Source organism: Stegostoma tigrinum, chromosome 27, assembly GCF_030684315.1.
Source record: "Stegostoma tigrinum isolate sSteTig4 chromosome 27, sSteTig4.hap1, whole genome shotgun sequence".
Classification (NCBI taxonomy): domain Eukaryota; kingdom Metazoa; phylum Chordata; class Chondrichthyes; order Orectolobiformes; family Stegostomatidae; genus Stegostoma; species Stegostoma tigrinum.
The window spans coordinates 26,921,480-26,935,959 of record NC_081380.1 but is presented as its reverse complement, the minus strand read 5'-3'; the positions used below and the strand labels follow the sequence as shown (position 1 = coordinate 26,935,959).

Below are 14,480 nucleotides of genomic sequence, written 5' to 3'. Positions count from 1 at the left end.
GTGTGGGTCCAGCTACACCACAAATAGGCAAAAACCCGAAAATGCTCACAAGGTTTAAAGACGATGGAGAGATTATATGCCAAGAACAATAAGTAGTAATTAAGAAAAGTGTAATAGTAAATTTTTTAGATCAATACAGAAGTGGTAGGAAATATAGGATTTGGGAACTGTGGAAGGGTTGGGTGCTGCAATGGCTAAACTATTATTGCAAAAAGAGTCATTTTCTTTTCCATCTGTTGGCTCAAAAACTCAACTACACAGAAATTACAGGGCAGGGACAGGCCATCTGACACCAACTAATCAATGTCAATGTTTACACTTCATGTGAATCCCCACCTTACAGAAAGGCGATGGCTAGTAGTATTATAGCTAAACTATTAGTTCAAAACTCAGCTAATGTTCTGGGGGCCTGCTTTCAAATCCCACCATGGCAGACGGTGGAATTTGAACTAAATTAAGAATAACCCGGAATTAAGGATCTACTGATGACCATGAAATCACTAACATCCTTCAGGGAAGGAAATCTGCCTTCCTCACCTGGTTTGGTCTACATGCAACTCCAGACCCACAACAATGTGGTTGACTCTCAACTGTGCTCTGAAATAGCCAGCAAGTAATTCAGTTGTACCAACCGTTACAAAGTCTCACAGAAATGAAAGCAGGTGGATCACTCGTCATCAATCTAAGCATTGGAAAAGAAAATGGCAGAATCAACCGTGTCTACCCAGCACAGTCCTCCTCACTAACATCTGGGGGCTAGTGCCAAAATTGGGAGAGCTATCTCACAGATCTTCAGACAGCAACTTCCAAACCCATAACCACTTCCGGCAAGAAGGGCAAGAGCAGCAGATAAATGGGACCACTAACTAAAAGGGTGCCCTCCAAGTCACTCACCATTCTAACTTGGGAACATATCACAATTTGCTCACTGCCACTGGGTCAAAATCCTGGAATTCCCTCCCTAATGGCATTGTGGGTCAACCTACAGCAGGTGGACTCTGTGGTTCAATAAGGCAGCTCACCACCACCTTCACACGGGCAACTAGGGACGGGCAATAAATGGTGGCCAGCCAGCAACGCCCATGAATGAATTAATGAAGATAAACTTAATTTCAGCCTCTTGATACATCTTTGCTGCATTTACACAACACAAACTTAAAATGTATCTAAGTCATCATCTGGTGACCAACAGGAAATAGAAGGTTGTACTAAGAGCTATCACTTAGCAGCTGTATTAATTACTGATAAACATGTTGCCCTCATTAACAGATAAGGATTAATATAAATACCTAGCAGACTTGATCTTGAGCTAACTTGTTATCTTAAAGACAATACTTCTAACATGGCATCATTAACATGGTGATGTCAGACTAGTTTGCAAGCTGAAATCCCTGGAGTGTCCTGAACACAGCCACGGGACTCCAAAGTTTAAAAAAATGCCAAGCTGCAGCTAACAACTTTGCCCTTTGGAACCAAGCGTCGACAATTGAACAAAAGTTTGTTTTCTAAACCAAGTGGAATTGGGATATAAATTTATGCAATTCATTTGGAGCTTTGAATGTCTTTTTCTGTAATAAAATGAGATACAGCATCTAAATTGCTGATAGTAACATCGAGTGCACAATTTTTGAGACAGACATTGAAAATATAACTCTGCTTTTTGAGACCTTCATAATTAACACAAAAAACTATTTCTTAATGCAGACAGACATCCAATTTTAACATCTACACTCAATCATAATTGCTGAAGGTCCAACATACCCGATTCCTCCTCTTCTTCTTCTTCATCTTCCTCAGGAGCTACCACCGGTGCTTCAACCTGCTCTCCCTCTTCACCTTCAAATTCTGGAAACAGTTCATCAGCAATAGCCTCTTTCTCATGTCCTTTCTTTGCAGTTTCTTCTTCTTCATCATCTTCATCATCGGATACTTTCACACGCCGGAATTTTTTCTGCAAAGTTGTAAATATCAATAACCAACTTTTGAAATTAAATTTTGGCAGAAAACTTTAATATTTTACAGTGGACTGAAACAGGTTGCAAAATAGATGTTTATCATCCAACTCAAAAGCAAAATTAGGTCAATTTTTTTGGATTAAATAGCTAACATGTCAATGCAAAACTTCACTGCTGAAATTCCTACAGTTAGAGAATTGCTACAAAAGCTTCATTTTTAAAATAATACATCAGATTCTGAATGATGTGTTTCACTAGGTTAGCTTTTAAATCAGCTATTTGCAGTGCAATATTTGAAATTGCCAAATTGAAATCTGCAGGTTAAACATTTCACACTGCATAACCACGATGCCCATTAGCTTGTATCTTAAAATAAAGTGAGAGCATTGTGTCTTAATTTTAGCATAGGTTCCTCTTATGCTCTGATTATTCAATAAAAAAAGCTTCCTATTGGGGTGGTTAATTTTGTACGAAACCTGTAGTTTGGTTCGACCATATGTAGGAAATAACTGTGTTTTTCATCCACTCAGCCAGGTTGTGATACTGATGGGCATAATGAAATATGGTTCAGAGGAGGAGTGCAAGAAGATTCCCAGCTAAAAATCTTTGCCGGCACAGGATTAAAATGCAGGGCCATTTAAATATGCCTTGTGTTGTTATTTCTGTACAATTATAATCTATACAAAGAAGGAAAACTTAATCTTTTAAACTGACAGTTTTAGAAAATGGCCCCAGGAGTCAATTGACTGCCCTTACTAATTCACTGTCTAGCCAAGAAAGACACAGACTAATGTGTAATCTCAGCAATCACAAAGAAAGGCATTTCGAATTTGATTAATTGTTGGGCAATTCATAAAGATAAAAATAAAATGATGCGAAAATTCAAGATTTGTTAGGAAAAACAGGAGACAGTAAGGCAAGGTAAAGAATTCCAACATAATTAACTTTGCTTTGCGGAACAATGATTCAAATTTAACAGAGTAGCCTGTACATACAGGTCTCAAGACACAATTATAACATAATTAAGAAGAACTATGAGAAACACCATCAGAAAGACAGATTACTCAGAAGGAGCACAAAGATAAATTCAAAACAGCTAGAAGACTACTGTATTGAATTAGGTCACCAAGGGCTCTAACCTACAGGGCAGTGAGGGCAAATTAAAGGAGGCTTCACTCATTCCCTGAATCTGTTTCATTCAGTTCAGTTGTGGAAGAAAACTCCAAATAGTCAACTACAAAGCCATCACAGATGCTGGATTCTAACTTCAAGCAGCAACCAGGACCACAATGATTAAGGACTGATCTCATTTTCATCATTGACAGTATCTTTTATCCGTACCCACTTTTAGTTTCCATGTCTATATTTTAGCTAGTAATTATTACAGTTTATTTAATAATCTTGTACAACAGTTGCCTCATAAACCAACCTTCAACTTGTTTAAAACTAAACATGGAGTCAGCTAACTTCTTACAATTAATCTGGAGGAAGTATTATTGGTTAGTTAGTTTTAGGATTTTCACTCCATGATGGAGGCTGCTGCAGGTTTCAACTTCTGGATATGCATTTGAAGGAGTCTTTGATTGCCAATTTGCATTTGTGACGAAGGGAGTGAACGATCAAGGAGTAATCATTGTCTCTGCCCTGCAGTTATACCCTGCGCTTATGCAGCCAGTCCAATGAGCTTCTGGTCAACAACGGCTCTTCATAGGATAGTAATGGTGGGAGATTCATTGACGGTAATGTTGTTGAATGTCAAAGGCAAGTGTTTAGATTTTCTGAGTTAACACGGTGTGAAGCTGGATGAACACAGCAGGCCAAGCAGCATCAGAGCAGCAGGAAAGTTTGATGTTTTGAGTCGAGACCCTTCTTCAGAATGGGGGAGGGGAAGGCAGATAGAAGATGGATAAGGGAGAAGATAGGGTGAAAGGGGACAGACATGTTAAAGAGGCGGGGTTAGAGTCAGTGAAGGTGAATGTAGGTGGGGAGCTGGGGAGGGGATAGGTCAGTCCAAGGAGGACAGACAGGTCAAAGAGGTGGGATGAGGTTAGTGGGTAGGAGATGGGGGTGGGGCTTGAGGTGGGAGGAATGGTTAGGGAGGTGGGGACTAGCTGGGCTGGTTTTGGGATGTGGTTGGGGAGGGGATTTTTTTTTGACATGCACACCAACTGGTAGAGGATATCTAATCCTCAAGACATCACAACTATGAAGAACAGCTATGATATACAAGATGTTATTTTCCTATCAATTTTCACATGTTAACGTAATCATATATTTAATATAAATAAACAAGTTGTGTTTTAAAACATTTTCATTTTATTTTTGCTAGCATAAAATTCCAAAGTATGGGTTCATTTGTCAGAGGAAAGCAGCTGCACTCAACTAGGCCATTCAGCACCAAGTTCAAATACACAAGGCCAGTAACCATTTTCTCCCATAATTCCATCTTAGTGCAACAAATACAATGGGTAGGTAAAGCATGGTTATTTGTTGGACTAACAGTTATTCAAAAGCTAATAAATGGTTGCCAAAGAGATGTTCACATGGGAAACCCAAAACACAGAGTCAGCTGGAACAAAAACAAAGCTGCTGGAAAAGCTCAGCAGGTCTGGCAGCATCTGTGTAGGAGAAAACAGAGTTAAAGTTTCAGGTCCGGTGACTCTTCCTCAGGACTTAGTTTTCACCTCCAGAGATGCTGCCAGACCTGCTGAGCTTTTCCAGCAACTTTGTTTTTATTCCTGATTTACAGCATCCGCAGTTTTTTTTCCCTCACAGAGTCAGTTGGGACTGAACAAGAGAACAGATAAATTAAAAAAAAGTCTCAGCAAAGACAGATACAAAGTAGAGAGTGTAAAACTGAAGCTTTGCAAGTTTGATGGCTGATTTAGTCATAAATTGATCAAACAGTTTTTAATGAATTCCTTTAAACATTTACTGAAATATCCTACTTATAGAGTCTAAAATGTTAGACTGTAATTAGGGACAGCTGTGTTCATGATTTAATTTGATTCATTTCTTTAACAGCATTTAACAAATAAATGCCTTGCCATTTAATCTACACAGTAAAAACAATGCCAAATGTGCATAACTTCTTTTAACTGATTTTTTTTCTAGGTCCATGCCCCAGGTGAAGTTTTCTTTACTTCAGGTGTTATTGAAGGATTGCTTCATTTTAACACTACTATCACTAAAACGTAGAGAAAGGTTTTCAGCTAAGCTAATGGTTTGGCTTTGGCACAAAACTCTTCAATCTCTAATTGCACCCAATATGTATAGTGGCTAATCTGGTAACCAACAGTTCAACAATCCTGATGCTACGTAGTTGAAAACACAATATCTAAGCTAAGACAGACAAAAATCTGAAGCATTCACATGTACCTCATACAAAAGAAACTCAAAAGCATGACATGATGTTTTGTTGAAATCCTGAGATTAAAAAGTGGCTAAACTTTCATTTGTTTTGAACATTTGATCTATTTAGTTTACTTACAATGTCACCATGTTAAAGCAGTTTTGTACTTTAAATAAATCAGAATTTTACTAATATTTAATTATTAAACTTTGAATCACCAAACAGTTAAACCAAAAGAATTATCGTTACCCTTTTGACTTTGACACCCAGGTTTTCCTCAATTAGGTCAAAATCATCATCTTCCAGCCTGTCATCATAAGCTGCACATAGTAAGAAAACAATTACTTCCATCATATCATGGACATAGAAACACAAAATCTGACTAAATAATATTCTAGTCACTATAATTCAAATATTGTTGGTTCAACAGAACAAATATCTATTTGAATTGTCTGACATCTGCCTCTCCCACAGTACATTAAATTCCCAAATCCTGGGAATGGTGATTCTCTCCTTCTTTTATCAAGAGGCATATCAACAAGAATTTCCTAACGACAGGACAATATCCTCAAACATTTTCCAAAAGAGAACTTCCTTTTTAAAAAGGATTAAAATGCTGCAAATATAATATAAAATCTGCAAGTCAAGCAGATATGTTGCAAGTACTAGCAAGGAAGAAAAGTATTAATGTCTTAGCCCTTGTGGGGTCTGAATATCTACTTAAGAAAAATAAGGTGATTTAAACACTGACCTTTACGCTTTCTTTTTTTTGTGATAGAGTCTGAACCTCCAGAACCCTCACTGGCTCCATCGTCATCGTCATCTTCCTCCTCCTCCTCTTCCTCCTCATCATCGTCATCATCATTAATGAAATCCTTTAAATTTCCCTGCTCATCCTGGTCATCTGCATTTTCATCCTCCTCTTCTTCCTCTTCTGTGGGCACGAACCCAAAAAGTTTAGATTGAGTTCCTAACGCACCTACAATGCATTAAACCTAGTACTTCTGACATATTGAGCTCTTCTGCAAGTTTCACCACTATGCCTATTTTAGTGGCACAGGAGACTTGGAGGACAGTTCCTCCAGCATTTCAAGATTCCTGCTCCACCAGACATCTCCCAGTTTTTTCACTGACAAATGCATTCATTGTCAGTTTCTCAGTTTTCTTCAGTTAAAATAGTTTCCCTTGAGCTTGCTGCATTCCAGCCTCACATGTATATAACCCAATCATCATTAGCAAACCCACTGATAAGAAGGGCTTTTGCTGTACATCAGAAGCACCCTCCTATTCTGGAGGCTGAATAGCATTTTCTACACCAACAGCAACCTCTTCTCTAGAGATCACCCCCAAAAAAACAGGCTTATTGTAGTACACAACCCATCTATTGTACTACTTGATCCCTTTAAGATTGCTACATGGCCAAACATACCTAAAAGTGAGCACAGTTACAAATTGCAAATTGGCTAGACTGTGCAGTGCATTGCTGACAACTGCACAGCCACATGCCAGTGACGTTTTGAGGGATCATTCTTGCATGTCCATTACCAAAAGAGTTGCCTTGATAACATAATCTGTGGCCAAACAGAGCATTAAAGATACATGTGCTGGATCCAGCTCATGGCAGGCGATGACACCCAAATAAGGAAAAGATCTATTTTACTTCACCCTTACCAATCTACTCATCATAGATTCATCTATCTAGGATAGAATTGATAGGAACAACCTTCGCACTATACTTACAAAGCTGAACTTCAATCTTTGCACTGAGAATACCCTTCATTATAGTGAGACAACACCACACTAAATGGGATAAATTCAAAGCAGTTCTACCAGCACAGGTAAGCATATCCTTCAATGTTCCATTAGCATTTAGTCAGGGTATCAACCCTGGTTCAAAGAGGAAAAGAATTTCATAGAATCCCTACAGTGTGGAAACAGGCCCAACAAATCCACACTGACACACAGAGCATCCTACCCAGACCCGTCCCCTTATAACCCATCTAATCTACACATCCCTGAACACTACAGGAAATTTAGCATGGCTAATCCACTTAACCTGCACATCTTTGGACTGAGGGGGGAAATCGGAGCCTCCCGAGGAAACCCACACAAACATGGGGAGAGTGTGCAAACTCCACACAGACAGTTGCCTGAGGTGAAATCGAACCAACCTGGGTCCTTGGCGCTGTGAAGCAGCAGTACTAACCACTGAGCCTCCCAATACTTGGAACAACATCAGACATATCTCAAAATATAGTCTCAAATGGTGAAGCTATAACATAGAACAAGTTTCATGTTAAACAGCAAAAGCAGCATGCAATACTACAACCAAGACACTGTTCCTACTATCTCGACCAACCACAGCCAGTAGACAATTAAACAACTAATAGAAGAAACATTACTGTCCTCAATGAAGGAAAGATTCTCCACACTGTTATGAAAATGACAAACATGTAGTATTCGCAACCATTTTCATCCAGTCAAGATGATGATTTATCTGGATCTCCAATGTTCCCTTGTTTACCAAAGCAGGTATGCAATCTAACCCAACTCACTAATGGGACTCAAGAAACAGATGAGCACGCTAGTTGCAGCAAAGGCTATGAGTCCTTGACAATATTGCTGAAGATTGGGATCCTGACCCAGTTGCAAAACTAACCAAATCATTCCAGTCCAGCTATGACACCAACATCTCTCCACTGTGTCTTGGTAGGTTTTGCCCAAAAAGCAGGACAAATTTAATTGCTGACCTGCTTGTTTACACTTGAGTGAAGCGTTGAACAATTGGTTGTCAACAGGGTCGTCAAGTGCCATTTGTCTGCCACTTGCAAATCAGCTGCTTTGTTTGGGCTCTTTGGGTCAATTTGGCAGATTTTTCATTTCAATTTTGGTCCAATTAAGGGCATAAGAGCTGAATTCAAGACAAAACTAGAATGATTTCTCTCGCCATCCAGGCAGTATTTGTAACTGAGTAGCTTTAATAAAATTAATGGCAATGGCAATCAAAGGAAAGCGTCTTCAGTGGTTCAAGTCATAGCTCACATGATGGAAAAAGGATGCGGTTGCTGCAGACCAATCATGTTCCCAGAAGATCCTCAAACAGCATCCTAGGTCAAATCATCTTCAATTGCTTCATCAGATGGCCTTCCATCTATCATAAAGTCAGGAGTGGAGACGTTCACTACCATGTGTGACATCTTGAGCAAAAAGTAATTCCTGCAGGCACACAGCTTCATGATGTTGAGGAGATCAGGTGAGGTCATCTGCGAACCTCTTGATGGCTGAACAATCTGAATCAGACAAAATATTCACAGGGCCCTCAGTTGAAGTTGCTCCTTGTCAGAACTGTGGGGTGGGATGATCTTTGTTGACATCACGTTTGCAGGGTGAGCAAACCAGGTGTCTCACGGTACTGAAATTCTGCCTACAGATGGTGCGGATTATAATGATTGACAACTGAGCATATTTGTTGAGGGTTTTCGTGGCTCTTAACATGACTCTTGAATGGGAACTTTGGAGGCTTACTAGCTTTTTAATACATTCAAATAACATTACATCACCCGCTATATTGACTTGGAAGTATTGGTGTTCCTTCAATGCCGCTGGGTCAGAATTCTGGAACTCCGTTCTTAACAGGACTTCATCCAATGGTTAAACCACATGGACTACCAGTAAACAAGGCGGTTTGGAGGAAAGGTCACTGAATCCAAAACGTTATCCGATTTTTTTTCTTCACAGATGCTGCCAGATCTGCTGAGCTTTTTCAGCAACCGCTTTTTGTTTCTGATTTACAGCATCCACAGTTCTTTTGGTTTTTATTTGGATGTAACAGCTTCCATGGCACTTTCAAAATGGAAGAACAGAGCAATTCTTCTTTCTGCTTCTGGGCTAATAGATACTATTCAGCAGCAATTGGAGCTGCAATTAATTGGACTTGAAAATACTCTCACACAGATTCACCAAAATGATAAAGTTTAAAGTAAAACATTTGAATTCCAATGAGTTTGCAAAGTTGAAAGGTGAAACAATCAAGGCATTTTATAATTACCAAGAAATTTGCTGTAGCAAACAGAAATTATTTCTTTCCATGGGAGACGAGGGCATTATTTTAATATTACAGCATCTTTTTGATATTGAAGGTGGAAACCTGGACCATAGTTTCCCAAAAAGCTGTGGATTCTTGATCAGGAACTTTTCAAAGCTTAGGGGGAATCATGCATTTTTAGAACAGCGTTAGGAATATGAAACAAAATGTACCAACTGAGTTGAAGGTTATACCTGCGTAATCTAACAAATGCTGGAATAGACTCAAGGGGCTGAAATAGCTCTTTTGCTGTGCTGCCTAGATTTCAACAAAATCTGCTATACAAAGAAAAAACCAAATTTTTTCTTTGTTAACAAATCAACAAACAAGAACTTCAGAAAAACAGGCTGTGAAAAATGAGTATTTTTGACATAAACCGGTGAACTACGACAATTCTGCACGTTGATATCATATGGCATTATCCAAAACTGATACACATGTATCACAAATAGAAAGGAAACCTTAAGTGCATTTACATTTCTATCCTCCACTGCACTAATAAAGCCAATCTGCGATTTCAGAAATTGGACTTCAGAACTACCGTTTCTGAACGGCAAGTCACATCAAGTATTACGACAAACTGCATTTAAACAAAATAAAAGGACTGAAGGTGCTGTAAGTCAGAAACTAAAACAGAATGCCTCTCCTCGGTTCTGAGTTTTTCCAGCAATTTGTGTTTCTGCATTTAAAATAACTCAAGTTCCCATTCTAAGTACCTTTACAGAGAGTAAAAACTTCTAGCACTGTTGTTGCTAACATTTAAAAGTTTACTTTTAGTACATTACTCCGAATATTAGCTTAGATCAAATAGAGTACTGGCACCCTTGGGTTGCAAATAGGTTCAGCAGGGCAATTATAAAGCAGCCATTCGTAAGTACAGGAAACATTATTAGCTCAGGTCTTCAAAATTACAGCCTTGTAAGAGATCATGCTCAAAATGTAAGTAAGACATTCATAAATTGGGACCCCTGTACTCTGATTTCTTAGGTCAAAGGACTGCATGCTTAAGCTATGTATGAATTTTAGTCATTTCCAGAAGTTTGACTTTTGATTGCGATATTAAAGCAAGGTCACAAACTCTATCAACCTTTTCAGCAAGCACATCTATCTTCACAACACTATTTGAAGAGTAGAAAGTTCAACAACAAATTTTAATTACTCATTTACTATTTGTAGATATTTATTTGCAAATTGGTTGCCAGATAACTAGAAAACACTGGCATTTCAAAAATTAGTTTAGTGGTATTTTGAGATAGTCTGATGGTACATTGTTCCAGGTAAATATTTGTTTCCCAGACGATGCCTAACAAAGATCTGTACACTCAGTATATTACGCAAACTTAAAATCTTCTATACACAGAAGATAACAAAAATTACAAGTTCACCTGTCCTTCACATTATAGCTTCTCAAGACTGGTGAATGTTTCACAACAGAAAGCAAACATATAACATTCAGACATATGTTGCAACATTGTTCAACATACCATCATCATCATCCATGAATTTTTTAGATTTCTTCTGTACCACTGTTCCTTCTTCATTGTACTCTTCCTCAGATTCCTCAGCTTCACTCTCTAGAAAGTCAGACATGATCACAGGCCCTACACAACAGGAAGAAGAAATTGAAACACTAAGTCTACAAGACACTTAAAGCAACGTAACATGAAACACAAAGCCTCGGTGAAGTGGTTTGCCCAAATGAGAAACGAATGCCCATTTTAAAACTGAAGACAAAGATTAAATTATAAATTATTTTATTAATGCCAAAACTTTAATGTTTGGTGCAAAATTCATTAAGTTTACACTTTGTAAAGTTAGAAAGAAAATAGCATGGTGGACCTTTCTGAAATTTTAAAATAGCGTGTCAGTCAGATAGAAACACAAGGAAACTCTCACATATTCGGTAAAGTCTGAGCCTGTAGAGCACAGGCGGCCACTTGGGCTTTCGACCCTTTACTGGCTCTTCAAACGAGCACCAGTACCTAGTGCCAATGTCCTGATTTTTACCCCTGCAAATAATTGTCCTGCCCTGGATTGCAACTGTGATAAATCCAAAGGTGGGGTGGAAATCGAGGAGACTGGGTGAGAGGCGGTCTAACATTTCTTTTGTTGGGGGCTAGGGGTGGGGAGAAGGGGTAATGGCAGGATTTGCGGCCTAGTGCGGGGCCTCCAGCACAAACCAGCGCAGGGACTCGAACAAGACCAGATCGGCGCTCAGGCACAAACAACCCAAACTTTAAAAATAATAACAAAACAACAGAAATAGGAATCAACACCTCGCCAAGGAGGAATGAGACGATGGACGGACAAAGGGAAGAAAAAGGCGAGAAACCGTCCGAAAATCCCGAGAGAAACGAGAATCCAAACTGGCGGAGCGGAGCACTGCACGGAAATGCTTTAAAAATGGCCGCCCGTGTGCATCTACAAACGGCCCGACCGGCTTCTTCATCCCACCACCCCCGGTTCCGGGAGATTGGGGGGGAAGAAAAGGGAGTAGTGAGCACATCCCATTCTTACTCCGAATGTTACGTAGTGCAGCCAGATTTACAGACTAATGTCTGGGGAAAGGCAGGTTGTGGGAGAGAAAGATATGAAAAGTTTTCAGAGAGTGGGCAAAACGTTGGCAAATGGAGTATCATGTGGAAAAATACGAAGTTATTCGTTTTAGAAGGGAGAAACAGAAGAACGGGATATTATTTAAATAGAGAAAACTCGTAGAAAGCAGCAACACAAAGGGGCTTAGGGTATTTATGTACAAGAGACAGAAAGGTAGCATGGGGGTGCAACGGGGAATCTGGAAGACTAATGGAATGTTGGCCTTTATATCAAGGAGGTTGGAGTAGAAGAGTAGAGAAGCTTTCCTGTAACTGTACGATGTGCTTGTAAGACCCTATCTGGAGCACTGTGAGCAGTTTTGGTCCCTTTAATTTAAGGAAAAACATTATTTCATCAGAGGCAGTTTTGGAAGATTCGCTAAGATGATATTTGCTTTGGATGGATTATCTCAATGCGCAAAGATTAAACAGATCGGACTGTACTCACTGGAGTTAACAATGAGAGGTGATTTTATTTAAACATAAATGATTCTTGGAAGAGCTTGACACAGTAAATGCTGAGAGGATGTTTCCCATCATGCAAGAGCCCAGGACTACAGGGCATAGACTCGGAATGAAGGGCTACGAATTTAAGACTCAGATTTTCTTCTCTCAGAGTTGAGAGTCTTTGGAACACCTTGCCACAGAGAGCTGTGGGACAGAGTCTTTGTGTATATTTAAGGATGATATTATAGATTCTTATCAGTAGGGAATCAAGGGTTACAGGGATAGGGCAGAAAAATGGGTGTGAAGAATATCACATCAGTCATGATCCTGCTGAATGTCAGAACAGGTGCGAGGATCTGAACGGCCTATTCCTGTACTTACTACTTATGATCTTTACTCTTGTTCCTAACTCTCTTTCCAGCCAGCAGAGGTCCTTCAGTACTTTACAAAATATAGCACAAATTCTCCATTCAGTCCATCAAGCCTGTTGCACCATTCAGCCCGTTGTGTCAACTCCACCATTTAATGAGACCATGACCGATCAGGTAATTCTCGACTCCCCTTTTCTTTCTTATGCCTTGATTCCCTTGCTGATTTAAAAACTGTCTCGGCCTTGAGTACACTTAACTGTCCAATCCCGATAGTTCTCTGCAGTAAAGAATTCCAAACGTCCATCACTCTATGAAAGATGAACTTCCTGTTTGTCTCTGACCAAACTGGTCAACCCCCTTACTCTGAGAGATCATGGTCTGGTCTTAGACTTTCCAACAATGAAAACAGCCTCATTTGAGGAAATCTATATATTTCTAAAGTCACCTCTCATTCTCCTAAATTATTCTATTTTTAATCTTGCTTGTTATTTCTCCATGTTCTGTTTCTCCTGGCTTCTCCTCCAGACAAACAGAGCTCCATAGTTGTTCACCTGAATATGTATAGGATATTTACTTCATGTTGACAGTTTTAACTACTTTTAAGGTTAAAACCAGCAAAAAACACACACTGGTCCAGCATGTCTTAAATACTTCAAAATGGAGCTCCAATATGATCAGTATGTTCATTTTCAGGTATTATTGACTTTTAAACTGAATTTTCCTTCTGATTGGAACATAATTACTCATAATCATGGAATTGTTACAGCACAAATGGAGGCCATTCACCCATTGTGTCTGTACCACCATCTGCAAACAAGTCACTTAGTGCCATTGTTCTCATAACCCACATTTTTGTTTTTCAGAAAATAGTCTAATTACTGCCATCACCTCATTCCCGAGCAGTGCATTCCAGTCCTTAGCCTGTCACTGCATTCAGAAGATTTTGCACTTGCCACTTCTTCTTTTACAAATCATCTTAAATCTGTACCATCTCATTCTTAATCCTTTGACAAGTGGGAACACTCTCTGCATATTTGTCTATCCAAACCCTCATGATTTTGAATATGTCAATCAAATGTTCTCACAAATGAGATGATACCCCACCACTGAAGTTAAACTGAGTGACCTGTAGTTGCTGACCTTAACTTGACACTTGATTGTTGTGTGTGTGTAATGATTGCAATTTTTTAACCACTTCTAAGGAAGACTAAAAAATTATGGCCCATGCCTCACAATGTGCACTCTCACTTCCCTCAATATCCTTTGATGTCTTGTCAGACAAATAAATCAGCAGTGAATCAAACAATGAGACATGTTTTGTCCATAGGATGTCAGTATCACTGCCATTTGTTGTCTATCCCTAACAGTATTTGAGAAGGAGGATACTAGGATGACAGGCAGGTCAATATTTTTACTATTAAAGTGCTGATTGGAAGCAAATATTTAAACATAAATAAGATATTAAAACAGACAAATATTATTACAAATGTATTAATTTATCAATTGTTTCAATAATGGACAGATTATGCTTATAATGGAAAATGTATTTTTAATAGACCAAAGCAATAGAGTAATTTATGAAGAATCTATAGATACATGCAGATAAAATCAAAATTCTATAATGTTGAAATGATCTTATGTTAAACATTTTATACATACAAGTTTAACTGCTGTAAA

General features: G+C 38.9%; 1 protein-coding gene across 1 annotated transcript in view; it reads right to left on the bottom strand.

Moving 5' to 3' along the window:
• Positions 1-11,799, bottom strand: part of supt6h (SPT6 homolog, histone chaperone and transcription elongation factor) — a 71,199-nt gene extending 59,400 nt beyond the window's left edge. The window contains exons 1-5 of the mRNA XM_048557526.2: positions 11,668-11,799; positions 10,876-10,992; positions 6,059-6,241; positions 5,557-5,627; positions 1,762-1,951 (exon numbers count right to left, since the gene is read on the bottom strand). Coding sequence (XP_048413483.2) covers positions 1,762-1,951; positions 5,557-5,627; positions 6,059-6,241; positions 10,876-10,981 — 550 coding nt within the window. The 5' untranslated portion in view covers positions 10,982-10,992; positions 11,668-11,799. The remainder of the gene's footprint in view (positions 1-1,761; positions 1,952-5,556; positions 5,628-6,058; positions 6,242-10,875; positions 10,993-11,667) is intronic.
• Positions 11,800-14,480: the final 2,681 nt, after the last annotated feature.